The 27,148-nt window shown below is 41.8% G+C and overlaps 1 protein-coding gene across 3 annotated transcripts in view; it reads right to left on the bottom strand.

Annotated features, from left to right (window-relative positions):
- Positions 1-715: 715 nt before the first annotated feature.
- Positions 716-27,148, bottom strand: part of PTPRQ (protein tyrosine phosphatase receptor type Q) — a 538,157-nt gene continuing 511,724 nt past the window's right edge. For all 3 annotated transcript variants that reach the window (XM_040408443.1, XM_040408453.1, XM_040408462.1), the window contains 7 exons: positions 24,917-24,993; positions 21,534-21,668; positions 21,296-21,421; positions 20,491-20,639; positions 14,654-14,789; positions 5,593-5,716; positions 716-1,305 (listed from right to left, as the gene is read on the bottom strand). In XM_040408443.1, coding sequence (XP_040264377.1) covers positions 1,268-1,305; positions 5,593-5,716; positions 14,654-14,789; positions 20,491-20,639; positions 21,296-21,421; positions 21,534-21,668; positions 24,917-24,993 — 785 coding nt within the window. In that variant the 3' untranslated portion in view covers positions 716-1,267. The remainder of the gene's footprint in view (positions 1,306-5,592; positions 5,717-14,653; positions 14,790-20,490; positions 20,640-21,295; positions 21,422-21,533; positions 21,669-24,916; positions 24,994-27,148) is intronic.

Raw genomic sequence — 27,148 nt, 5'->3', positions numbered from 1 at the left:
TATCACATGGCTGTCTGTCTATCTATTTATCTATCTAGGGCAGCACGTTGGCTGAGTGATTAGCAGTGGTGCCCTGCAGCCCTGGGGTCCTAGGTTTGAATCTGACCAAGAACAACATCTGCATGGAGTTTGTATGTTCTGGTTTCCTCCCACACTCCAAAGACATATTAATAGGGAACTTAGATTGTGAGCTCCACTAGGGGCAGTGTGATGATGATTTTTGCAAAGCACTGCGGAATATGTCAGTGCTATATAAGTAAGTAAAATAAATAAAGTATATATTATTTACTGTCTTACTAGCCTAAAGGTTGACCTTTTACGCATAAACAAATAGCTTTTGTATTAAAAAAATATAGCAGTCTCATCTTTAAAAATAACTGATAGATTATCTGGACATTTTGCTTGTAAAAGCATGTCACATGCATTTGTGGAGCTTTTGTGTACCCTTTACAGTATCTTTTTCTTTGAGGTCACAGTCATCAGGATACGACTCACAATAATTTATCACCAGTTTAAATGTGCATTCATGCTCGGCTAGACTTCCATTTTTACCTTGTAAATTCTATTATATTGGTGGTGTAATAAATTTTCTGGTATAGCATTGCACACTGTTCTGCTAGAATTTTACTGGGAATCCTTAGGTGAAAGTAAGAACAACAATTTATCAGTAGGTATCGTAAATCAAACCTTTATTCTATAACATATTTTCAATAAAAAAGAGACAGATAAATGAGGTAATTCATCACCAGCTATATGCAAAATATTGAAAAAGGCATGATAAAAGAATTGGCAGTCTTAAATAGCCCCAAGTATCCCTGAAGAGCTACTGTGTGCTGTGTAAAGGCCAAAATATTTCCATGGTGTCACAGGATGACCCTTCAGCTGTTCAGGATCAGAGCATGGTATCCTAAGACCGACAACATATATATATATACATTTTTCAAATAGAATGCAGTAGTTATTCAAACAGAGGTATCCACACAGAGGACAGTAACACTGTAACACTTTATATTCAGTTTGGCTCTGCTTATCTCTTTCAAGATAATTTTTTGAATCTGCTTACAATCCTTTACTCGTAGTCCACAGCAGTGCAAAAATATTTCAATATCTTGTGCTTCTGTGCACATAACATTACAACTGACAAAGATTTAAGGCACAGGGGTAATTGGTTGCAAATTCACATCTCCTCTGCTGTTCTCCATAAGAGGGAGCTCTTTTGGCTTCTGCCACGAGTAACATAGGATAAGGTTTTGTCTGATATTGAATGTTACATGGTTGTCTCTTCCCATTCAAGTTCAACATCACCTAAAAAGAATTAACAAGAAATAACAATTATGACCAGGCTATTTTGTTAAAGGGATATTATTAACAGACTGGCACACTGTATCTGGCAACAATTAAGAGACTAAGCAGATATTGTATAATTAATAATAATTTAATTTCCTATTGCGGATAAAATAGAAATAGAAATTTAATGATCACAATAAAATAGAAAGTAAGATAAAAATAGAAATGAATCTAGTATGAAATAAAATATAAAAAGTATTTAGAAAAATAATTAAAAAAAATGATGAAATTGTCACCAAAAGGGAAATTGATTATGGAGGGAATTTAACCCAAAAAATGGCAGTAAATGTTCTTTTTGAGAATATCAGTTGATCGGTAGCAATATGACTGCTATATATCCACAGAGGATCAATAATGATCAAAAAATGTCTTTCCTGATCAATGAACTGATCATGATTGAATTGGTTGCTACACAGTCTGATGTAGTTAGCTAAATAGTTCTCTGTTAGGTGATTATAATGATACCAGGTATCGGCTGTACAGCGTTAATCAGGTGTGTAGATCTTATAATTGAGGCAGATTTACTGTCTATTTAATGACTGGTTTTGTATTGATAATTCCTATAATTTTACGTGATACGGCCATTTCAACAAGTAGTCTAAGTCTTATAGCAGGCAGGTATTGTCTTTGTATCTCCTGTGGCGTCCCACGCGGAGATAATACCCTGCCTGCTATTACCTTTCTGATGTGTAATGTCCTTTTACTGTCTGGACAGACGGGTGTTAAAATTTGCAGTAAAAGGACATTACATGTTAATGAAATAGGAAGTGCTTCCTTGTAATTATACTAGCCCTCAGATCCACCGAAGCCTCTCCGGCATACAGAATCAGCGAATACTGATCACGTGGGACACCGAGCCCACCCAACACCAAGTGGGACGCCGATCCTGCAAAGCACCACATGGGACGCCTGAGCCTAAAAAGCGCTACGTAGGATGCCGAGCCTGCCGCGCGTGTGAGGAGAATACAGCGGACAGTAAATTTCACCTGGACGGCATATAGAATAAGAGGGAACGCACCCATAAGAAGACGTCAGAAAGGTAATAGCAGGCAGGGTATTATCTCTGTGTGGGACACAACAGGAGATACAAAGACAATACCTGCCTGCTATAAGACTTAGACTACTTGTTGAAACGGCCGTATCAAGTAATATAATAGGAATTATTAATACAAAACCAGTCATTTATCGTGGGAACAGTAAATCTGCCTCAATTATAAGATCTACACACCTGATTAACACTATGCAGCCGATATCTGGTATCATTATGATCACCTAACAGAGAACTATTTAGTTAACTACATCAGACTTTGTAGCAACCAATTCAATCATGATCAATTCATTGATCAGGAAAGAAATTTTTTGATCATTATTGATCCTCTGTGGATATATAGCAGTCATATTGCTACCGATCAACTGATATTCTCAACAAGAACATTTACTGCCATTTTTGGGGTTAAATTCCCTCCATAATCAATTTTCCTTTTGGTGACAATTTCATCATTTTTTAAATTATTTTTCTAAATAGTTTTTATATTTTATTTCATACTAGATTCATTTTCATTTTTATCTTACTTTCTATTTTATTGTGATCATTAAATTTCTATTTATATTTTAACCGCAATAGGGAAAATAAATTATTATTTATTATATTGTACAATATCTGCTTAGTCTCTTCTTGTTGCCAGGTACAGTGTGCCAGTCTATTAATAATATCTACTTATATATATTCTTTTTGACTGGGTGAGTTAGTTAGACTTTGAGCACCTTGCATGAAAATAGACGGGTGAGCTGAGCATCTATATATCTCTGTGTTTTATTTTGTTAAAGGGGTTGTGTCAAGATTTAAACATATTCCCCATCCACAGGTTTGATTGGTTGGGGTCCAACCACTGGGACATCCATCGATAACAAGAATGGGAGTCTTGTGTTGCCCATATGAATGGAGTAGTGGTTGAGCATGCACATTATCTCTCTCTTCTTTCACTATGGGACTGCTGGAGAGAGGCGAGTATAGCCCTATCTGACAGTCCTAGAGAGATTAAGGAAGGGGCAGCTCACATACTTAACCACTGCACCATTAATATGGGAGGACACATGAACAGTTTCCCTGCAGTCAGACCTCCACTGATTAGACACTTAGTCACCTACCGTATTTTTCACCCTATAAGACGCACCAGCCCATAAGACGCACCTAGGTTTTTGGGGAGGAAAATAAGAGAAAAAAAAAATTTACCCAAAAGTTGGGCTTTTGGTGGGTTTGGAACTAATGGTGGTCTGTGGATGGCACTATTACTGGGGATCTGTGGATGGCACTATTATGGGGGATCTGTGAAGGACACTGTTATGGGGGGATCTGGGGATGGCACTGTTATGGGGATCTGTGGATGACGCACTGTTATGGGGGGATCTGTGGATGACGCACTGTTATGGGGGATCTGTGACGGACACTGTTATGGGGGGATCTGTGATGGACACTGTTACAGGGGGGATCTGTGGCTGACACTGTTACAGGGGGGATCTGTGGCTGACACTGTTACAGGGGGGATCTGTGGCTGGCACTGTTATGGGGGATCTGTGGATGGCACTGTTATGGGGGATCTGTGGGTGGCACTGATATGGGGATCTGTGGGTGGCACTGTAATATATGTGCCATCCACAGACCCCCCACCCCATAACAGTGCCATCCACAGACCGCCCCGGCCCATAACAGTGCCATCTACAGACCCCCCACCCCTTAACAGTGCCTTCCACAGATGTTCCCCATAAAAGTGTCATCCACAGATTCCCCCCCCACACCGCTCCAGTGCTGCAGTATACAAATATAAAATGTCTCATTCAATTAAAAGTGATTAAACATGCCCCCTCACTCCTAATATTACCGTACATCCTAACAGCTTCTGTACAACGCAGGCAGGCAGGCCGGGTGGCCGGCGCGTCACTCACTGATGTTACGTGCCTGTGCCGCCTGCTTCATTCATAAAGTAGGCGGCGCAGGCACGTGACATCAGGGAGTTACGATATCGCCCGCCCGGCCTGCCTGCCTGCATTCTACAGAAACTGTTAGGGTGTACGGTAATATTAAAAGTGGGGGAGCATGTTTAATCACTTTTAATTGAATGAGACATTTTATATTTGTATAGTGAAGCACTGGAGCGGTGGGGCCGGAGTACAGTGACTGCACCGGCCCCTGGCTCCTCCTCCCAGCCCCTCCCCGCTCTCGCATACATCGCAGCCTGCAATGTAAAAATGTCAGCGTTCGCCCCATAAGACGCAGGGGCATTCCCCCCCCCCCCCATTTTGGGGGGAAAGTGCGTCTTATGGGGCGAAAAATACGGTATGTTGTGGATAAGGAATATGTTTAAAACTTGGCTAAACCCCTTTAAGTGACAAATAACTATTATGTATGACCTTAGACATTAGACTTTTATCTTTGGGGTCATCTGAAGGCAATTGTCTATGCTGTGACGATACGAGATGTGCAGCACCTGAAACTACGGATAGTGGAAGCCTGTGCTAGCATTTCTCCTGCGGTGTTGCTATAAGTGTGTGAAGAGTGGGAGAAGAGGGTTGCATTGACAATCCAACACAATGGGCAGCACATTGAACACATTTTATAAGTGGTCAGAAACTTGCAAATAACTCATGAAAGAATAAAGTTACGTTAAAACCAAGCACACCATTGTTTTTCTTGTGAAATTCCCAATAAGTTTGATGTGTCACATGACCCTCTTCCTATTGAAAAAACAAAAGTTGGATTCAAAATGGCAGACTTCAAAATGGCCGCCATGGTCACCACCCATCTTGAAAAGTTTCCCCCCTCACATATACTAATGTGCCACAAACAGGAAGTTAATATCACCAACCATTCCCATTTTATTAAGGTGTATCCATATAAATGGCCCACCCTGTATTGTTGGAAAAAAAAAGTGCCAGGTCTGTCCAGGGTACATGCTGAGGAATCTAGAGAACAAGGGAGAAATACCTTTCCCAATAATTTTTATATCGTGGTATACATGTTCTAAACTTAAGAATGCTGGAATGATTCACCCATGGTTGGTGCCGGCAGTAGAGATCTGTAGATGAGCGCTGTGAAATAAATGATCTGTTTCCAATACTGGCAAAACATGGAAACATAATACAAATATAATGCAGTTTTATTGATAGCAATCTGTTATATTCTTTCTACAGAAAATCCTAGTTTAAATGCAGAAGGCAGAGTGAAAAAATGATACCGTATGTGCTTACCCTCCATGGCATCCAAAGAGTCCATTTTCTGAAGAGCAGAGTAATTTACAAAACAGATGGCCTGGTTACTACCTTTGGTTGCTAACAGGTCCACAGCACACTGGTGTAAAAATATATACTGTGCCTGATGGGGGAAGAAAGACAGGAATAACTAATATAACCTGGACATATTTTATTCAAACTCATTCCAGAAAGAAAGGTCTTTACTGGAATAATGTAGTATATATGAGTTCCCTAATGATGTGCAATGGATGGTGATACATTCAATCAAATTAACATATTTCACACTCATATTAACAAAACCACATACACTGCTATTCACATGGCATTACCGAATTCTAGTACTGAAGTGCTGCTGCAGAAATTATATGCCTTAGATGTCTGTGGTCTGTTGCACTTAAATTAGCTATGTCATAATGTTAACAAGCGGTAACATGGATTTTATATGTATTAGCCACAGCAAAGCATGGCGAAATAAGGAGAAAATATGTATTGATGGAAAAATTAATCAAGCCAGCAATGGTGACAATATGGACAATCACAATACATTAGTAAGTGCCTTGTATTAACTTTAATACATGCCATTTGCTGAAGTGAGACAACAACTTTAAATAAGGAGTAGTGGAACTCATTTATCAAAACTGTCTAATAGAAAAATAGCCACCGAATCAGAACAGAGCATAACTTTCATTTCTTGACCCCTTAATGACCAGAGATACACCTATTTATGGTCATTAACAGGCCTTATTCTAGGCCACCGCCTATGGCAGCCTAGAATAAGCACTGCATGGGTCTCAAGTGCAGCAAAAGGCAGGAACTTGGCTCTCACATAACAGCCTTGCTCCTGCTCTAACAAATCAGATTGGCAGAAGAGCCGGACCAACTCTTTTAACCTCTTAGATGTGATTTTTAAAAGTGACCAAGGCATCTAAGTGATTTAGAGGGAGCTTCCTCTCTCAGGCATAAGGTGCCGATGACTGTACACTGCATCCGGGGGCCTAATGAAGGTCACCAGGCCTGTATGCAGTGTATGCCTATCAGAATGTGCCAGAAGTGCAGCCTAATAGTGCCTGTCAGTTTCCTACAGGCAGCATAAAACACAGTACTACATAAGTAGTACAGTTTTTTATAGAAGCAATCAAACAATTGCATGTCCAAATATTCTTGTGAGACTAAGGCCTCATGCACACGACCGTTCCATTTTTTGCGGTCCGCAATTGCGGTCCCATTGTAGAAATGCCTATTCTTGCCAGTGGCTTGCTGGCTGAGTAAGATGGCTGCGTGAGGTGAGAGCTCCGGCGTGCTCCTGCTCGACTACCCAGCGACAGCGGTATAACGGACTTTGCATTCTGCGATTGAGCGATTGAGCCTACGCTACGCTACGCTACGGCTGAAAGTGAAAGCGGAAATGACCAGGGACATGAGGTCGGCGAAGAAACAGGGGAAGCTGGACGGCTTCATGGAAAAGGGAACCCCGCCTGGAGATATTCCCTCACCTCCACTATTACCTCTATCACCCCACCAGCGCAATCCGGAAGAGGTAGAGGCCCGGAACATCACTAGACGTGAGTCGGGTTTACATCCATCTGGAGCGGCAGGCTCTCAAACCAGGTGTGAGAGGCCCGGAGATCCTCGTGGTCCGCAGATGGAGACGGAGAGCTCCCAGAAGTATGTCAGTTGTTTGACTTCATCGTCAGAGCCGCCCGGAGTGGGACGGGCACAAGCAAGAGTACAGCTTGATGGGGAAACTCCAACCCCGATGCATGAGGTGAGCGAGGTGATTAATTACACTACTCCAACAATCCAGGCGATCCCTACTGATGACCAACCTGCATCAGGTAACCTATTAAAAGACATGCTGGTCCTTTTTAGCAACTCTATGCATAAAGATTTAATTTCCCTGGTTCGCCCGTTGCAGATGGCGGTGGTAGAGGTGGGGAGCAGGGTGGATTCTATTGAATCAAGGATGGAGGAATACGCTGTATCTTATAACCAACTTAAAGAGGCTCATAGTGATCTGAAGGGGGAAATAGCGTGGCTTAAGGCTAAGGTAGTTGATCTAGAAGATAGATCACGCCGGAATAACCTCAAATTTCGAGGGATCCCTGAAGAAATTGCATTAAAAGATCTGATTCCCTACCTACAGAACATAATGAAAATCCTGACTCCTGAACTCACCCCACAGGACTTGACCCTGGATAGAGCGCATAGGGTGATGAGACCTAAGTACCTCCCTAGCTCATTACCGAGGGATATCGTGGTACGGATTCATTTTTTCCATGTTAAAGAAGTGCTATTAGCAGCATCCAGAAAATTAGGTACCTTGCCTTCCCCGTACCATCAGATTAAGATTTTTGCGGACGTATCTGCTACCACCTTGCAACAGCGCCGTCAGCTGGGTGCGTTCACTGCTGCGTTGCGTTGGAATAATATCCCTTATAGATGGGGATTCCCGACCAGAGTCCTGATTCATCACCAAGGAACTGTACATGTCATAATTTCCATGAAGTCCGGGAAGCAGTTGTTAGACTCTTGGAATATCAAGATGGAAATCCCGGATAAAAGTCAAAGTCCACCTACTTCCCTGGACTCTGAATGGCATTTAGTGACCCAGGGGGAAAGGCCCCATAGATGAGGGGGTCCAGGGGAATTTAGCAGGGTAGAGGGTGTGGGGGCAATGCCGAGCAGCCCTTTCTGGCCATGAGCCGAAATATATGTCCCTTCAAAGGATTAACGGCATTATATGCCAGGTTTTTGTTTGTCTTAAAATAATTGTGTTTTATGTTGTTGTTTTTTTTTTTCCCTTTTTATGTAGAATTGTTTGTGATTTATGTATTGTTTGGCAGTGCAAAGATGAGATACATTGCTTACAGGCTTTAATATGGCAGAAACCTGATCCGGTAGGGGTGCAATCCGTCCACAGCATGGACCCATGAACAGATGGTTTATAAAATCGTTGCAATAAATGTGAAAGGCCTAAACAGCCCGTTCAAGAGGTCCATGCTGTGGAGGGAAGCAGAGACCATGAAAGGGGATATAGTCTGCGCAACCGAGACACATCTCCTGAAGGAGGATGCGTATAGACTTAAAAATACTCATTTTTCACATATTTTCCATTCTCATTATACGAAAAAACAAAGAGGTGTGATGGTGGCAATTAGGGATTCAGTTGTATTCCAACTGCTTGAATCCATAGTTGACCAAAATGGGCGATACATTATCATGGTGGCATCCGTAAATAGCGTGATTTTCACCATGGTATTTGTATACGCTCCGAATAGGTATCAGTTGCGTTTTTTACGTAATTTAGTGACTAAGGTGAATGCGGTTAGGAGGGGTTTGATCCTCTGGGGTGGAGACTTCAACTTTATATTGGATCCAGTTATGGATTCATCATCAGGAGTTGGAGGGTCCATCCGGGGTCTCAACTCCCTCTTATTGAGAGAGGATCTTTATGATGTCTGGAGGTTTCATCATGAGGGAGAAAAGGATTTTTCTTTTTTTTCAAATGTCCACCAGACATATTCCAGGAATGACTTTTTCCTGGTAGATCGCCACTTGTTAAACATAGCAGTATGTTCATCCATAGGGATGATTACATGGTCTGACCATGCGCCAGTCACCTTGACAATTGGCGAGGATTCTAAAAGACCCCCATGCTTTCTTTGGCATGATAATATCCATTTACTGGAGCACCCTAAACATAGATTAACATTGCAGGAGGGTTTAAAGGAATTTTTTCGCATTAATGAGGGATCAGTGTCTAATCCTTTTTCTCTCTGGAATGCCCACAAGGCCTATATGCGAGGTCTGCATATTAAAATTGGATGTATAGCAAAGAAGGAGAGAGAGGAACGGACAACCGCTCTGACTCTACAGATTAGGTCCCTGGAGTCTAGTAACAAAATGAACCCCACTGCCACTATAGGAACTCGGTTGCAGAATTTACGCCTCCAATTGAAGGAGCATTTACTTTATAGATATGAGAGCGATCTAAAAAAGACCAGTGCATTATATTATGCACAGGATAATAAGTCAGGGAAATTACTAGCCCATAGATTGAAGGAGAGAACTACCAAAAACAAGATCCCTTATATAACGTCAAAATTTACGAATAAAAAGATCATTGATCCACAAGGTATAGCGAACTCCTTTCAGAGTTTTTATAAAACCCTTTATAACTTAGAATCCCTTCCAGATATATCCTCTGTAAACTCGGTGGCCGTGGATCAGTTTCTGGATTCCATTGACCTTCCGAGCCTTACTGAGGCCCAGCTAGGGAAATTAAATTCCCCAGTGACAGAGCAGGAAATTCTCGAAATTATCACGACACTACCGAATAATAAAGCACCAGGGCCAGACGGCTTTTCAAACACATATTATAAGTTATTTCAAAAAGAGATTTCCCCCTATTTATGTCAGATTTTTAGGGAAATGGTGAGTACCGGTCGTCCTCCAAAAGAGATGCTGGAGGCGAGGATAGTCACCATTCCAAAAACTGACCTTCTTTCAGATGATGTAAGGGGCTATCGTCCGATATCACTGTTAAATACAGATGCAAAAATTTATGCAAAAGTGTTGGCAAGTCGTCTGGCTCCCTGTATTACTACACTTGTCCATATGGACCAGGTTGGATTCGTAAGAGGTAGGCAGTTGCAGGATAATACCAGGCGGACATTAAATATCCTGGACTATGTCCAGAGAGGGAAAATTCCAACGCTTTTGGTTACCCTAGACGCCGAGAAGGCGTTTGACCGCATCAATTGGTGGTTCGCCTTCTCGGTGCTGGGGAAGATGGGATTTACGGGAGCAATCCTGGCGGCTATCAGGGCACTTTATACCCAACCAAGTGCCAGAGTGTGGGTCAATGGGGCACTTTCTGACCCCTTTGATATTAGTAATGGTACCCGCCAGGGTTGCCCCCTGTCCCCCCTGATATTTGTTTTGACCATAGAGCCCCTGGCTCAGGCCCTTCGCCAGTGCCCTGAGGTGAAGGGAGTTGATATAGGAGGTATAGAACATAAAATCAGTCTATATGCAGACGACATTATTTTGACGTTGTCAAATCCTCAAATGTCTTTAACAGCTGCTATTGATGTCATAACCCGATTTGGAGAGCTCTCATTCTATAAACTAAATGCTCTCAAATCTCAGGCTCTCCCAATAAAAATCCCTCCTGTACAGATGAAGAAGCTGAAGGATACTTTTGATCTGGATTGGCAAAACAATCAAATTGACTATTTGGGGATAAAGCTTACAGCATCATTTAAGAAGTTATTCGTAGTAAATTATGTCCCATTATTAAGGCTCTTAGAGAAGGACCTTGATAATCTGGCTAAATATGAGGTGTCTTGGGTAGGTCGTATTGCATCATTTCAGATGTTTACCCTCCCAAGACTCCTGTACATATTTAAGACATTACCTATTATCCCCCCAAGCAGTTTCTTTCAGAAGTGCTCCAAACTGATTAATGCTTTAATTTGGAAACGACATAAACCGAGAATAGCAACTGCAATAATGCAGAGGCCTAAACTTCGGGGGGGATTGGGTCTCCAGAATATTCATGAGTACTTTCTGGCCTCGCAGGTATCCCAGTTAAGGGAATGGTGGGTAGGTAATTATGCGAAACAGTGGGTACATATAGAAACAATATTATCCCCTGGTAGTAATTTAAAAACTCTTTTGCTCGCAGTTCTGCACCCGACATTTAATTGGCCACCTCTCCCGACGTTAGTACTCATGGCTTTGGAAAGTTGGGTCCGATTCCATGGATTGTGTACTTTGGAGTCTGGATCCTTTCCGCCAAGTGCCCCAGTAACTGTACTTAATTTTCTTATCCCGAATATTTCGGTGTCGTCCTGGGCGCGGGGCGGATTGGACCTTCTCTCCAAATTATTTATTTCGGAGACCCTCTGCCCCTTTGAATATCTTCATGAGCAGTTCCTGATTCCACACACAGATTTTTATAAATACTTGTGTATTAGACATTTTTTTACAGCTAATTGTCCGTTTAATCTGGTGTGCAATCGGGAAGTGTTTAGTCTGTGGTCATTGGCTCCGCCACAATGTACACGATTGCGGCCTTTGTATATGATGATGGGGGATAAGGGATTATTCGTTAAAACGACCCCGCTGCTTACATGGGAAGGGGATTTGGGGTTGGTGTTCACTGATGAACAGTGGTCGGCAGCCTTTTCCTGTATAAAAAAAAATATTAGATGTGCTCTGCACTATGAATCCTTGATGAAGACCATACTAAGGTGGTACTATACACCAGATCGCCTGAGTCATATATTTCCGGATCTTTCATGTTTATGTTGGCGGGGATGCGGCGATAGGAGCACATTGTATCACATTCTATGGTCTTGTCCGAGGCTGCAAGATATCTGGAGGGCTACATTCTCTCTCGCCTCGGACTTGTTAGGTTCCCAGCTCCCGCCATCCCCCTCATTGGCTCTTTTATGGATTGATCTGGCTGGGATACCATGTGAGGGGAGGGTGGTACTGGGACACCTTTTTCTTTCAACCAAAATGGCTATAGTCAAAAATTGGAAATCAAGGTATGTTCCTTGCCTAACGGAGGTTATCCGAAGGCTAAACTCTACTTATATATATGAGCGTGTGCTGGCGGGAGCTGATGACGCAGCCGTGAGGTTTGAGAGGGAATGGGGCATATGGAGAGCCTCACCGCTCGCTGTACCATCCCCTGTTTGATACACTTAAGTATACTTTATTTGTACAGGGAGTGCAGAATTATTAGGCAAGTTGTATTTTTGAGGATTAATTTTATTATTGAACAACAACCATGTTCTCAATGAACCCCAAAAACTCATTATTATCAAAGCTGAATATTTTTGGAAGTAGTTTTTAGTTTGTTTTTAGTTTTAGCTATTTTAGGGGGATATCTGTGTGTGCAGGTGACTATTACTGTACATAATTATTAGGCAACTTAACAAAAAACAAATATATACCCATTTCAATTATTTATTTTTACCAGTGAAACCAATATAACATCTCAACATTCACAAATATACATTTCTGACATTCAAAAACAAAACAAAAACAAATTAGTGACCAATATAGCCACCTTTCTTTGCAAGGACACTTAAAAGCCTGCCATCCATGGATTCTGTCAGTGTTTTGATCTGTTCACCATCAATATTGTGTGCAGCAGCAACCACAGCCTCCCAGACACTGTTCAGAGAGGTGTACTGTTTTCCCTCCTTGTAAATCTCACATTTGATGATGGACCACAGGTTCTCAATGGGGTTCAGATCAGGTGAACAAGGAGGCCATGTCATTAGATTTTCTTCTTTTATACCCTTTCTTGCCAGCCACGCTGTGGAGTACTTGGACGCGTGTGATGGAGCATTGTCCTGCATGAAAATCATGTTTTTCTTGAAGGATGCAGACTTCTTCCTGTACCACTGCTTGAAGAAGGTGTCTTCCAGAAACTGGCAGTAGGACTGGGAGTTGAGCTTGACTCCATCCTCAACCCGAAAAGGCCCCACAAGCTCATATTTGATGATACCAGCCCAAACCAGTACTCCACCTCCACCTTGCTGGCGTCTGAGTCGGACTGGAACTCTCTGCCCTTTACCAATCCAGCCACGGGCCCATCCATCTGGCCCATCAAGACTCACTCTCATTTCATCAGTCCATAAAACCTTGTCTAGTCTTGAGATATTTCTTGGCCCAGTCTTGACGTTTCAGCTTGTGTGTCTTGTTCAGTGGTGGTCGTCTTTCAGCCTTTCTTACCTTGGCCATGTCTCTGAGTATTGCACACCTTGTGCTTTTGGGCACTCCAGTGAGGTTGCAGCTCTGAAATATGGCCAAACTGGTGGCAAGTGGCATCTTGGCAGCTGCACGCTTGACTTTTCTCAGTTCATGGGCAGTTATTTTGCGCCTTGGTTTTTCCACACGCTTCTTGCGACCCTGTTGACTATTTTGAATGAAACGCTTGATTGTTCGATGATCACGCTTCAGAAGCTTTGCAATTTTAAGAGTGCTGCATCCCTCTGCAAGATATCTCACTATTTTTGACTTTTCTGAGCCTGTCAAGTCCTTCTTTTGACCCATTTTGCCAAAGGAAAGGAAGTTGCCTAATAATTATGCACACCTGATATAGGGTGTTGATGTCATTAGACCACACCCCTTCTCATTACAGAGATGCACATCACCTAATATGCTTAATTGGTAGTAGGCTTTCGAGCCTATACAGCTTGGAGTAAGACAACATGCATAAAGAGGATGATGTGGTCAAAATACTCATTTGCCTAATAATTGTGCACACAGTGTATAGTCGAGGTCCTGTATATGGGAGTATATCTGATATAACTATGCCTACGCAAATGTACCCCAATGATTGCACTGTATGTTTGTTGCTATGCTCGTATGTTATTTTGTCTCTTTTATGATGTATTATTAGTCATCTTTGTTTGTCTTGTATTTCAATGTGGCATATATATTGGCTACCGGTGTCGCTAATGTGATTATGTATGGCGCTAACTATGTAGCCATTTGTGTTTCTTTTTAAGGATAACAATGTATGTCTTTTCTTAAAACTAATAAAAAAGAAAAAAAAAGAAAAAAAAGAAATGCCTATTCTTGTGCTCATACACATAAGATTAAAGTTGGCCAGAATAGCAGATTTCAGTCATTAGGGCCAACTGTCATTTGAAAAACTAGTGCGAATAAGAATTCGCGATCGCCAATGGCAGACTCCTGTCTGCCAAAAATGTAATCTACTGTGCTGGAAAACTTTGGTTGAAACTGCATGTTGATGGCATAATCGTCTGAATTCAGCCAATCACTTGCCATTGTGCTCAAGCACCAGGGAGTCTGTTTTTATTTAAACCTGACTCCTTGGTCTGGCCGTTTTAGTTGGTATGAATGATCCCACTGACGACTGATCGGCCGCAATATGGCCGATTGTTATTTCAAATGTATGACCAGCTTAAGGCTCCAAATGCATACATGGGGAGGATTAAACTAAAACTGGTTGCATTGGGCAACTAGACCAGTTTATAAGCTCTATTTTCTGAAAATGAAATGCACTTACCAGGTTTTGCACCATACACATTCGTTCACTTCTTAGTTCTGCTACAAGGCCATAAATGTCCACAAAGTCATGGTGATTAATGTGCTGGATTAAATGATCCATTGCAACAAAAACGCCCGATCTTCCAACTCCTGCACTAAAATACAAATAAAATACAAATTTGGATATTGTTTATTACTGCAGTGGAACCTTCCCAAGAAGTTATCCTGAAGAAGCTAGACAGTGTGTCATATACATTTATCATACAGTATATTTCACCAAACATAAAACTGATTGAGGGGTAACCCCCCTGTTGCAAAACTGTAGGTTGTACAACTCCATAATAAAATCAGCAAATGTTCTTTTGTTCAATTGTTTGTAGTGATCCAAGAATGCACTGGTCATCACAGCTGCAACTATGCATAACCTTTTATATTCTGCTGTTTTCAATAAATACCCCTCCTGCATTGGGATGGAATTTGCATGTTGCCTCTAACATCCAGGTTAGTGCAAGGGACACCAGAGGAATTTATTCCAGACTGTAATTTGCAGTAGCATGTGGAACACATTTATTAATAATTTTGGTACATCTTGCAGATCTGTGCACCAGGATCTGAAATCTATGCCACCTAGAACTTGTACCAGAAAACTGATATTTGTAACCTAAATATGTAAAAAGTGGCAAGAACAGCATTAACGGGCAAGAAGTCACAAATATTTGTGCAAAATTTGAGACTTACATCCGAAAGCTGGCATTGAAGGGAACCTGTCATCTGGATTTTTTGTATAGAGCTGAGGACATGGACTGCTAGATCGCCGCTAGCACATCCGCAATATCCAGTCCCCATAGCTCTGTGTGCTTTTATTGTGTCAAAAAAAACGATTTTATAGATATGTAAATGAACCTTAGATGAGTCCTGTCTCCTCCATGCTTGAGAGATAAGTCCAGCGTTCTCTGACTCTGAGCCCAGACACTCCCACTGTGATGGAGCCCAGCACCGCCCCGCATACTTCGAATCTCCTCCTTGCTCCCCGACTTCACAAAGCTAGAGCGCCGTAATCTTGTGATGCGCGAGCTAGCGCATGTGCAGTTCGTTCCCTAAGGCTGCACACTATGCCGACACTGAGCATGCGCTAGCTCGCGCATCGCGAGATTACGGCGCTCTAGCTTTGTGAAGACGGGGAGCAAGGAGGAGATTCGGAGTATGCAGGGCGGTGCTGGGCTCCATTACAGTGGGCGTGGCTGGGCGTGGTGGAAACGTTATTAGCCTCAATTACATATATATATAAAATCGTTTTTTGACACAATAAAAGCACAGAGAGCTATGGGGACTGGATATTGTGCATGTGCTAGTTAGGCCATGCCCCCTCCCACTCCTCAACTGACTGAGATTGAAAAGATTTAGTTAAAAATCAACTTCTAAGTCCTGATAAGCCACGCCCAGATCTGGTTAAGCCACGCCCCTCCCACTCCTGAGCCGACAGGGATTGAAAAAATGAAGGTAAAAATCTACTTCTGTCAGCTGCAGGGGTGGGAGGGAGGGTGACTTTCTCCCTGCAGCTCACACTCAGACAGTACAGTGCTGCTGTCTTAGAGTGAGCTGTTCAAAAGGACATGCCCTCGATCCAGTAAAGGCCACTGTTAAGGGGGCGGGTCCCTGTGGAGGTCACTGTCAAGGGGGTGGTATGTTGTGAAAGTCACTGTTAAAGGGGAAGGCTGCTGAAAAAGGTCAGAGTTAAGGGGGTGGGCTGGTGTGCAGCGCTGGCCAATCGCAGCGCACCGCTCACAGCCTGGGAGGTTTTTTTCTCCCAGGCTGTGAGCTGTGCGCTGCGATTGGCCAGCGCTGCAGCCTAGGAGAAGGAGACGCCCACAGGACAAGGGAAGACCCGCCTACTATAACTTAAGGAGCAAAGGTATTAGAGCCTATAACGGGAGAACGAAGCGGCGCCCGGGGATAATAGTAAGTGCAGTGAGATCCCCGGGGGCGCCGCTCCATATGGCAGCATACTCAGTTCACATAGTTTATACAGGTGAAAGGTCCTCTTTAAGTTTAAATCCCCCCTTTCCCAATTTTACATATAAAATATATAAACAATAAATAAACATATTACATTGCGCTGTGTCCGAAAAGTCCAAACTATTAAATTATTAATAAATATCTCCTATGCGGTGAGCATTCGCCATTTTTAGTCACCTTGTCACCCCAAAAAATAGGATAGAACTGTTCTATTATGGGCCGAACGTTTCATAAAATGCAAAATGCATGCGGCTTTTTTTGGGGTTTTTTTGCACGGTATTGAGTATCGCAATACTTTTTTATGGTGACTAAAGCGAATCAAAACTTTGGTATCGAAACAACCCTACGCCAATCTGATCGGCGTAGCGTTGTCACGATACCAAAATTTTGATTCAGTTTTGATTTGGCGACTAAAAATTTAATTTGGCTCCTATATTTTTCAGTTCAGGAGCCAATGGCTACTAGGTATTTTTTTTAGTCTGGAGCACTGTGCCCAGCACCCCGATTCCGAATGTTATGCTGGCCTGGTAATGGCAGCGGGGCCCGTTGCAGTCACTGTATTCTATTACACCGGGCCCCGCTCACTGTAATACTAATATTCATATGTGAACAACTTGAAATCCCCTGCAATCCTCTCCCTCTCTGTACTCACAAACTCAGTAGCAGGCCGGGCGGCAGCGCAACTCACTGACGTCACGCGCCTGCTCCTCCCACTTTATGAATGAAGCAGGCGGAGCAGGTGCGTGACGTCAGTGAGTTGCGCTGCCGCCCGGCCTGCTACTGAGTTTGTGAGTACAGAGAGGGAGAGGATCGCAGGGGATTTCAAGTTGTTCACATATGAATATTAGTATTACAGTGAGCGGGGCCCGGTGTAATAGAATACAGTGACTGCACCGGGCCGCACTGTCATTACAACACCAGATGCCGGCCCCCAGACCCTGTATTGGGGGTCATTCACTCACAGCAACACTGTTATGGGGGGATCTGTGGATGACACATATATAGCATAAGGTGCTATATATGTGTCACCCACAGATCCCCCCACAACAGTGCCATCCGCAGAGCCCCCACAACAGTGCCATCCACAGAGCCCCCACAACAGTGCCATCCACAGAGCCCCCACAACAGTGCCATCCACAGAGCCCTCATAACAGTGCCATCCACAGAGCCCCCATAACAGTGCCATCCACAGAGCCCCCATAACAGTGCCATCCACAGAGCCCCCATAACAGTGCCATCCACAGAGCCCCCATAAGTGCCATCCACAGAGCCCCCATCACAGTGCCATCCACAGAGCCCCCATAACACCTTTTGGTTCAAAATATTTTTTTATTTGGCTATTCCCCACCCCTCTTGTAATTGTTCCGCTACTTGTGGGCTGCGCGGGAATGAGTTCAGTCACTTCGGTGCGCAATCCCGTCCTGCAGCGCGTGATCCCGCAAGACCCGCCGCTGTAGGTCACGGGTCTCGCGGGATCACGCGCCGCAGGATGGGATTGCGCACCGAAGTGACTAAACTCATGCCCATGTAGCCCGCATGTAGCGGATCAGTGGAACAAGTACAAGGTGGGTGGGGGGATGATCTGTGGGGTTGCTCAGACGGCTTGGCCCTTCACAGTAGTTATTAACCCCTTTCAGCAGTCCCCCATTCACTGAAGGAGGGACTGCTGAAAGGGGTTAATAACTACTGTGAAGGGCCTCCCCCCCTTTCACAGTAGTTATGCCCAGATATGTGCCCCCTTCACAGTAGTTATGCCCACACGGCTTCTAACAGAGGCTCACTAATGGACGCTGAGATTAGATCACCCCATATGAGAGCATTGAATCAATGCTTTCCTATGGGGAAAAATCTGACCCTGGAGGTCATCATGCAGAGTGTGAGGACGTCCAGCGTCAGATACCAGACCAAGGGTCTGTTTTACTCCAGGAAGCCCTCAGGTGGCTGCCAGCCACTAGAGGCTGACTTATTGCTGGAACGTAAACAATGCAGTTTCTCTAGAACATTGCAGTTCGATTTGCAAAAGGGACACTGTACCCAGACCACTTCAATGAGCTGAAGTGGTCTGGGTGCCTTTTGTGTCGCTTTAACTTTGAAATCTTATTAAAGATTGTGTAGGGTGTGGCTGGAGGCGGGGCATGGAGGCGGGACAAGGGTGGGGCTTGCAGCAGAACATGGGTGGGGCCTGTAAGGGGGCCCTTGATTTATTTTGCCCGGGGGGCCCTGAGGGTTCTCAGTCCGCCCCTGTATTTAGATGCCATTGGAGAGGGTTTATGGGGGACAAGCGTAGCAAGAATTGGCAAACAATTTTGTAATTAGAGAAAAGCATTTTGCTCTAGCATACCCTAGGGCCATAAACATATACTGCATGTCATATGACATGTAGATGTATGTCTATATGTCTGGGCAGATCTTTCCGGCAGGCACTGGGTGTTCTAGCCAGTTAGGGCACTCGGCTGTTGTTCAAAAAAGTTTGCAAGCTTGGAGAAAAATCCAACTGTAAACATGAGTGGTGGCTTCAAGTTGTTAAAAGGGGAGTGGGACAAAAAGGGGTGATGCATTTGCAAAGCAGAGAAAATCTGTTGTTACTGGAGAAGGCATTTATGATTTCACCATGTTTTGCAACATGTTGGATATTGTTTGGTTCCATGTTGTCTCTGTTTGGTTGGATATTGAGCCTTGAAGGTTCTGGGAGGATGTCCGTTCTGTGGAGAGGTTAAATGAGGCTGGGTAACAATAAATAGAGCAGTGGGATGCTTAATGGCAAGAAATGGACCAGTGGCGATCTGTCAACCTCATTTAAAGACTGGGGAAGGTGATTTCCAGTGGACTGGCCAATACATCTCATACTGACAAACATGTCCATTAAGGAAAGTGTTGAAATGACCTTGAGGGTATGGAGTGAAAAAAACGATTAAAGAGTCAAAACCTACTCTGGATCAGTTTTGAAGAATAATAGAAAGACCTGGATTGACATATGTTTTTTTTTAGCCTTACAAACTATGATATTGTATAAAAACTTTTTATTTAACATAGTTAATAAAATGGCTGATATTGCCTATTTAATCCAATCAGTTCTTGTGTGATTATTTTGAAGGAGGCTTTTACAGATAATTTATGGAGGGAGTTCACTATACCCCATCCTGTTCTATACCATACATTTATTCTTATATTCCAAATGTAAATATATTGGGAAAAAGTAAGCATCTGAGAAAGTCAAAAGCCAATGATTATAGATCAGTTACCAGACAATGTGTTCATTACATTGCTCAACGGACCTAATGTACAATAAAAGGTGACCTATGCGCAGTGTTACCATACCAGTTAATAACTCAGTACTGACTTAAAGGGATTGTCCTGTCATATATATTGATGACCTATCGTCAGGATAGGTCATCAATATCTGATCGCTGTGGGTCCGACACCCAGCACCCCCACAATCAGTTTGAAGAGGGTGCAGCACTCCATGAGAGCGCTGTTTCATGTTCATTACACTGCGCATCATTTCAGAAGTTAAGGTGGTGCAGTGCAATGACAAGTACTCGCTCCTTTCACTTGAATGGAGTGAGTACTTGTAATTATACTACACCACTGCTCCAGAGGAAATGACACGTAGTGTACTGACCAGGAAGCAGCGCTCGCATGGAGTGCCACCTCCTCTTCAAACAGCTGATCAACTGGTGGTACCAGGTGTCGGACCCCCGCCAGTCAGATATTGATGATCTATCTTGACGATAGGTCATCAATATATATAGCAGGACAACCCCTTTAACACTATAGAAAGGATTTATTTTTGTCAAGAATTCAAATCTAGCCCCATATTTCAAAATTTGCGATTGGTACCTGCAGTGTACAATTGTTGGTGTATTTTCATGCGGTCTGCTTGCTCGAACCATTTTTACAAAATGAATTAAGGCTGTAGTATTTTCTGGGACTCCGTGTTCTGGCCAAGAAGTAAAATTGTGCTGACGTACCATCATGTAATCACCATGCTGTAGTAAAAAGATAATTAGTTGGAGAAAAATTGCAATTAGATTTTCTTGTGTAATAGACTTATTACTTTATATTAATTATATGTGGTAATAGTGGTTATTATATTAATAAAGGAATAAAGGGTTAATCCCATTTTGTAAAGTTGTGGCATATTGCTTGGATTTAAAATCAGAGGAGGTATGGCTACTAGTATCTTAAGCTGACTGTTAAAACTAATGGCGGTCACATCTACAGTGCACACTATTATGAAGAGAAGTATATATTAGTACAGTGAACTAGGCATCCTGTGGTTATTGACACCACAAAGAATATGGCATCCATTAGTTAATTTTAAAATTTCTCTTTTCTAAGAATAACCAACAATAAATTATCTTTATTTGCAATCAACTGTAATTCTTAGCAGTGACAATGTACTGTAAAATTCAGCCAATTTCTATAAACTAGATAATGGAGAATATTAGTCCCAAACAAGAATGTAATTCTGCAATGCCATAGTGTAGTTAGGATAATATGCAATAATCAGCAGATTGTCCAGAAACCCCAAGAAGTAGCTTAAGAAGTAAGATTAGTGACCAGTGAAAGAGTCTGGCTATGTATCGGTGTAGATGAAAAAAGCACATGCTAAACTCTGTACTATTATCCTGAACCTAATTACCCGTTCTACTTTTAAGTCTCTAATGGTCCAGTCAATTTGGACATCTTCTACCACTTTGGTGATCACGATATCTCCAAAAACTGTAACTGGCTTATTGTCCTCTGGCCAATATTGGTGACATCGAATCTGTAAAACAGATGTATTTGTAATATTCATAAATCTAATTTTGGTAAAGTTTTACAATATTAACAAATGTTAAAAGTTTATGGTCTATTCAAATCAAATCCAGTTCACTTACCCTGCCTTTCTCAAAGCACTGAGTAAGCATTACTATGGTCTTTGCTCTTGTTTCCCATACCATTCTCCAGAAGTCACCCACAGTTCCAGCCAATGGTCCTTGTGTAGCAATGAACTCATTAGGACAAATATAACCCTAAAATGACAGAAGCAATTACTGACAGAACTTTGGTTACTATGTACTGTAACAATAAACCTAGTAAGATTTTTTTCCATTGTGTGTATGGGACACATCATCATCACCTCTCAGCTCATTAATGAAATGTCTGTGCTTATTAACCTGCTTGCTGTGGCAAGGTCAAGGTACCATAGCACATAGTCTACACGCATGGCATCTGATTATAACATTGTTTGCAGCAGTAAGTACATACTGCTGCAAAATGGAAAATAAAATTGTGAAATTATTTACGATACAATTGTATGGCACTTTATTGAGGTTATTTCTAAAATTCTGAATGATCCATTTCCAGGCATAATTTGTGGTAGAACATGTATAAAGTGTACAGTGTTGTAAAGAGTAAGGGCGGTTACTCCCCAAATGTGTAAAGTACTTGGACAGGTAGAAGGGTGATGGTGAAGAGACACCATGCTTATACAGGTAAAGTTATTTTATAAGTATCTCTCAAGAGGTGGGTGTGAGGCTTAATATTTGGAACCTTATATAGAATTTTCTCACATGCCAAACATGTGCTGATTAGGATAATTGTTTGTGAAAAGGGTTGTAAAGGACTAGAAAAACATGGCTAAGAGTGGGACCATAAAAACATGGCTGCTTTATTCCAAAAACAGTATCATAATTGTTCACTAGTGATGAGCGGCATAGGCAATATTCAAATTTGCGATATTTCGTGAATATTCGTCATAAATTCGCAAATTCAAGAATTCGTGATCTCCAGTCATTGTTTACTTGATTGTGAAAATCGGCAATATAATATATTCACGATAAATTCATGATAAATTTGCGATTAGAATATTCAACACTATTCGCGAATATAAATATATAGCACTATATTCTAAATATCCGCAAATTCTGGAAGTGGCGATATTTGCGATTAAAATTCGCAATTTGAATATTCACGCTCAACACTATTGTTCACGGGTTGTATATGGTATTAGAGCTCGGCCCCCTTTACTTCAACCCATGAACCGGTGTGGTTCTGTTTCTAGAAGAAAGCAGCCATGTTTTCTTTACCTTGTGCAACCTCTTTAAATGATGTTGGACCAATGCAGTTAACGGGAACCTGTCATGTTGAACGTGGTGTTTGAGCTGCAGTCATAAGATTGTAGAGCAGGAGGAGCTGAGCAGACAGATATATAGTTTTGTGGGAAAAGATTCAGTATAACTTACATTTCATTCACTTAAATTAATGCTAATTCTGGACTTTGAAGTCAAGGAAGTGGTGCTATCAGTGATTGACAACCTTACTTGTGTAAACAGAGATAGCTGTCAATTAGTAATAGGACCGCCTCCTTGACTTCTTATAATGAATCTGCTGCAAAACTATATATCAATCTGCTCAGCTCCTCCTGCTCTATAACATGCTGTTGGTAGAACTGCATTTTCATGGTTCCTTTTAAATACATTGTCCCTGACTCACTAATGTGTCTGTGCCAAGAATTTGTCTAAAAAGTAGCATAAACATTTGTCACAATTAGGGTTTCTTTTTATTATTTTTCTGACTTGTTCAACAAGGGGGTAGGGCTTGATGGGGAGGGGTGAGCCTTAGAGGGAAATGGTTGTGGTCTAAGATGATCCATTTTTTTGTCAAAATTGCACCACAAATTCTGTCTCAAATTCTGTCTCAAAGTAAGCCAACCAATAGTTGATATAAAATTAGCCCAAAGTGTTTATCCTGGCACAACATTTATTATCCAGCCTGACCGCCATAATAAATCTGCTGCAGGTCTAGACAGTCTGTCTAAGTTTATGCCATCTATAGGTTTAGTAAATCTTCACCACCGAAACTGAAAACGAAACAGATCACAAATCTGCTCTGGAAGTGGATGCTATAGGAGACACAGTTACTATTTTTGTCTGTACAGTATGCAGAATCATGTTTGACTAAAGTTGAAGCAGAACTGAATTTGTCATTTAGCTATTTTTGACTGCCTTGTGATAACTCTCCAAAGGCCCCTTTAACATGGAATGACATGGTTTGAAAAGTTGTGCATAAAAGATCTAGATAAACCTCAGTGCCAAAAGGGAGGAAACTTTTCCCCTCCTGCCATTGTTGCATAGCAGCAGCTCTTTTAATAGCTATCTAGTAAACCAAATGATATACAGTAAATGTATTACAACATATCAATTGCATTAGGGACCACTATTGTAACCGGCAGTGGGTGTGGACCCACTGTGCCAACTAACCAGTTTCACTTTGTGCTAAACCTAAGGATGTTATCCTTGGCATTCCCTGGTACAACTCCTATACAGGAATCTGGACTTCACCGCAGGGAACCTTCCAGGCCGCTACCTCCTGGAGAAGTTCTGGTGTAGTTGGCTGCAAACCCACAGGGGTCAGAGATACCGATGCGAAGCAAAAAGCGTATTCTGAACACAGTCCAAAGTCAGGCAGAGTACTTGAGTATTCCAAACAGCAATTCCAAAGTCCGGGCAAGCAGAGTACGTGCGTAGTCCAGGTAACAGTTCCAAGGTTGAGGCAGGTGGCAAAGAACAGAATCAGTAGACAAGCAAGGTACGGTACATGGGTATTCGGACAACAGATTACCTTCGCTGGTTACTAAAGACTAGACAACCTCGAAGCTCAGGCAAGGAGGTGGATCTACAGCCCAGCTAAATAGGAAGGTCGATCAGCTTGTTAATCAACAGCTGGGCAGAGAGCACAAGGTACAGACTAACTCCTATAGTGCTGAAGGACAGTTCACTGAGCACTAATCCCAATTTCCACAGAGAGAGTAGATCGAGAGCAAGACAGCGGCGGGCATGGACCATCGGCGTGACACCTATAGATCATGAAAATGTGGACTCCGTACCCCTCAAAGCCCCTCAAAATTCAGTGAGCAGCAGGTTGGGTATGTGCACTGCTGCGCCATTCATCTCTACAGAAGTAGTTGTGTGCTATACTTGACTGTCTCCAGAACTTCCATAAAGATGAATGGAACAGCTGGGGTGGCAGTGCACATGCCCATCTGCTGATCAGTTTGTTTGGGGGAAGGGCGAGGGGTACGAGGTTCTGTATTCTCATGATTGATGAGGGATCCAGCAGTAGGACCTCCACCAATCTAATAGTGATCCCCTTTTCTGTACATAGGAGATAAATTTCCAAAATCTAAATATCCGTTTAATGCTTACTTTTCGTTTAATGCTGATTTCCCGACCAATATCTTTTACCAGAATAGTCGACCATAGGGTAATTTTATACTTACTGATACATAGCTTGCGTTGATGTAATCTGAGCCTGGCACTCCAGCATCCGCAATAAGCTTTACTCGGTTATTGTTATCTGTGGCAAAAATGCAGAAGACAGATTAGTATTGCACATACATACAATAATTCTACATGACATAGGCACTTATACTGAATCACTTGGTTTAATACTGTTGTCACAAATAGTGGTAATCAAAATAATCAATTGAAAGTAGTTGTATGGGCATGAGCAAGTCTTGAAAATGAGCAAATATGAAGCAAACATTATACTTTATTATGGTTTTCTTTACATGATGACTATAGGACTTCTCACGTTAACACTTTCTTCACTGTAAATGTAAGGGTAGGATATATTTTTGGGATGGCTGTCAAGTAAAGAATGTTAAAGAGGTTGGTTACTTGGGTCACATTACAAAGTTAAGACACTATTAAGTCTACAATTTCTTGCACCTGCATATAAAAGCTTGAGGGTACAGAGTTACTCATACAATCAGCCTTGGAACATTACAAGGGTCATTTCAAGATCACAAAACAGTTGCAATGTAAAATTTGAATCTATTAGTGCTGAGCACAAACCAACATTTTATCTTTTACTTTGAATTAAAAGTAACATTAAAACGTATTTGTTTGTTAAGGAAATTGTCTGACATCAGAAGACTGATTCTGTTTTCTTTCCAGAAACAGCACCACTCTTGCTCTAACTTCAATAGGGCTGGGCTGCAATATCAGGCACAACCCCCTGGGCATGTGTAGGGCTGTTTATGGAAAATAGTTTTTTTTCTAAGTACAAGGCAAGTTAAAAAGTTATTACATAAGCAATGTCTGTGTTCAGTTATCATTGTGAGAAAAATGTTCTAGCATAATAGAGCAAATTGATTAGATTTGAGCAAGTTGATTCTAAAAATTTAAAAATTCAACCTTAATCTTCCAAAACTAACTAACCCAACTATTGTGTGATTCAATTCGGGGGAATTAAGGGAATAGAGGGAGAGAGAGTATTTCCAGGATACCAGAGCAATTTTCATCCAAGTAGAATTTGTTCAGACCCAAATTGAATTGGCAGGCTGATTTGGTCTCGAAATGGATCTGAATCGAATTTTAACATTTTTGCTTATCTCAACAAATGAACAATTTGATTCTACACTAACAGAATCAACTTTAATTTTGTAAAAATTTGAGTTGCATCCAAATTCTAATTTCTTAAGATTCGATTTGGGTGAATTTTTGCAAGAGAGAGACATAGAGCCAGAGAGAGAAATAAAAAAAATAAGATTAATTTAAATATGTAAAAAAAAAAGGTAGACAAGAGATGAAAAATATCCTAGGAGGTCTCAGAGTGTCATACACAAATTTTCAGGCCAATTAGAACACTTTCAATTTGGGTAGAATCGATTCAGACTTGATTCAAATTGGTTAACTGTTTGACTGACAGAAGCTTTTTATCAGCTGTCACCTGATTTGCAGCCTGATCCTTGTTGGTACAATGACAAAAAGATGGACAAAAAATCTATATTATCTAAATCATATCACAAAACAATATGTTAACATCTGTGGATCAAAACGATTACAATGATTTGAAATTTATATAGCTTTTGTTATGTTTCACTACTTTTGAAAAACAAAGCGTTAAAAAATTACTTTGTTACCATTTTCTTGCACATAACTTTTTTGATTCTTCCATTGACAAGGCGTGTGAGGGATTTTTTTTTAGGGGGGGGGGGGCAAGCTGTAGTTTATATTGGCACAGATTTTGAGGTATATAAAACATTTTGATCACTTCTGTTAATTATTTGAAGGTGAAAAGGTGACTAGAGATGAGCGAATCAGTTGAGATTCGTTTCAGGTCCAGTTTGCAGAATTTTTTAAAAAGTTTGGTTCGGACCTAAATCAGTTCGGGTCGAACCAAAGTTACTCCAGTTGCCCTGAAGGTTAGTATACATAATGTTTAGGAAAAGTTCTGTTTTAGTTTATTTTTAATGATTTTTTTTCTCCTCCCCCCTCCTCAAGCTCTGGCACGCTCCTCTTCTTTCTCCTCAAGTGGCAGCACCTCCTCTCCCATGGGAGTTTCTCATTGTGGGTCCCCATCAGCTACAGAGCCACCTGTTGCATGAGAATCAGCATCTCTTCAAAATTATATATGAGGGGGATGAGGTACAACTAAAGCATGAACAGCATGAGCTGCCACTGCCCTACCTGGAAGAAACACATGCTCCCTGACGTGATTTGGTGCA

The sequence above is a fragment of the Bufo bufo genome, chromosome 1 (genome assembly GCF_905171765.1).
Source record: "Bufo bufo chromosome 1, aBufBuf1.1, whole genome shotgun sequence".
In the NCBI taxonomy this organism is placed as follows: Eukaryota; Metazoa; Chordata; class Amphibia; order Anura; family Bufonidae; genus Bufo; species Bufo bufo.
The sequence above is the reverse complement of the archived record's forward strand: the minus strand, read 5'-3'. Positions and strand labels throughout refer to the sequence as shown.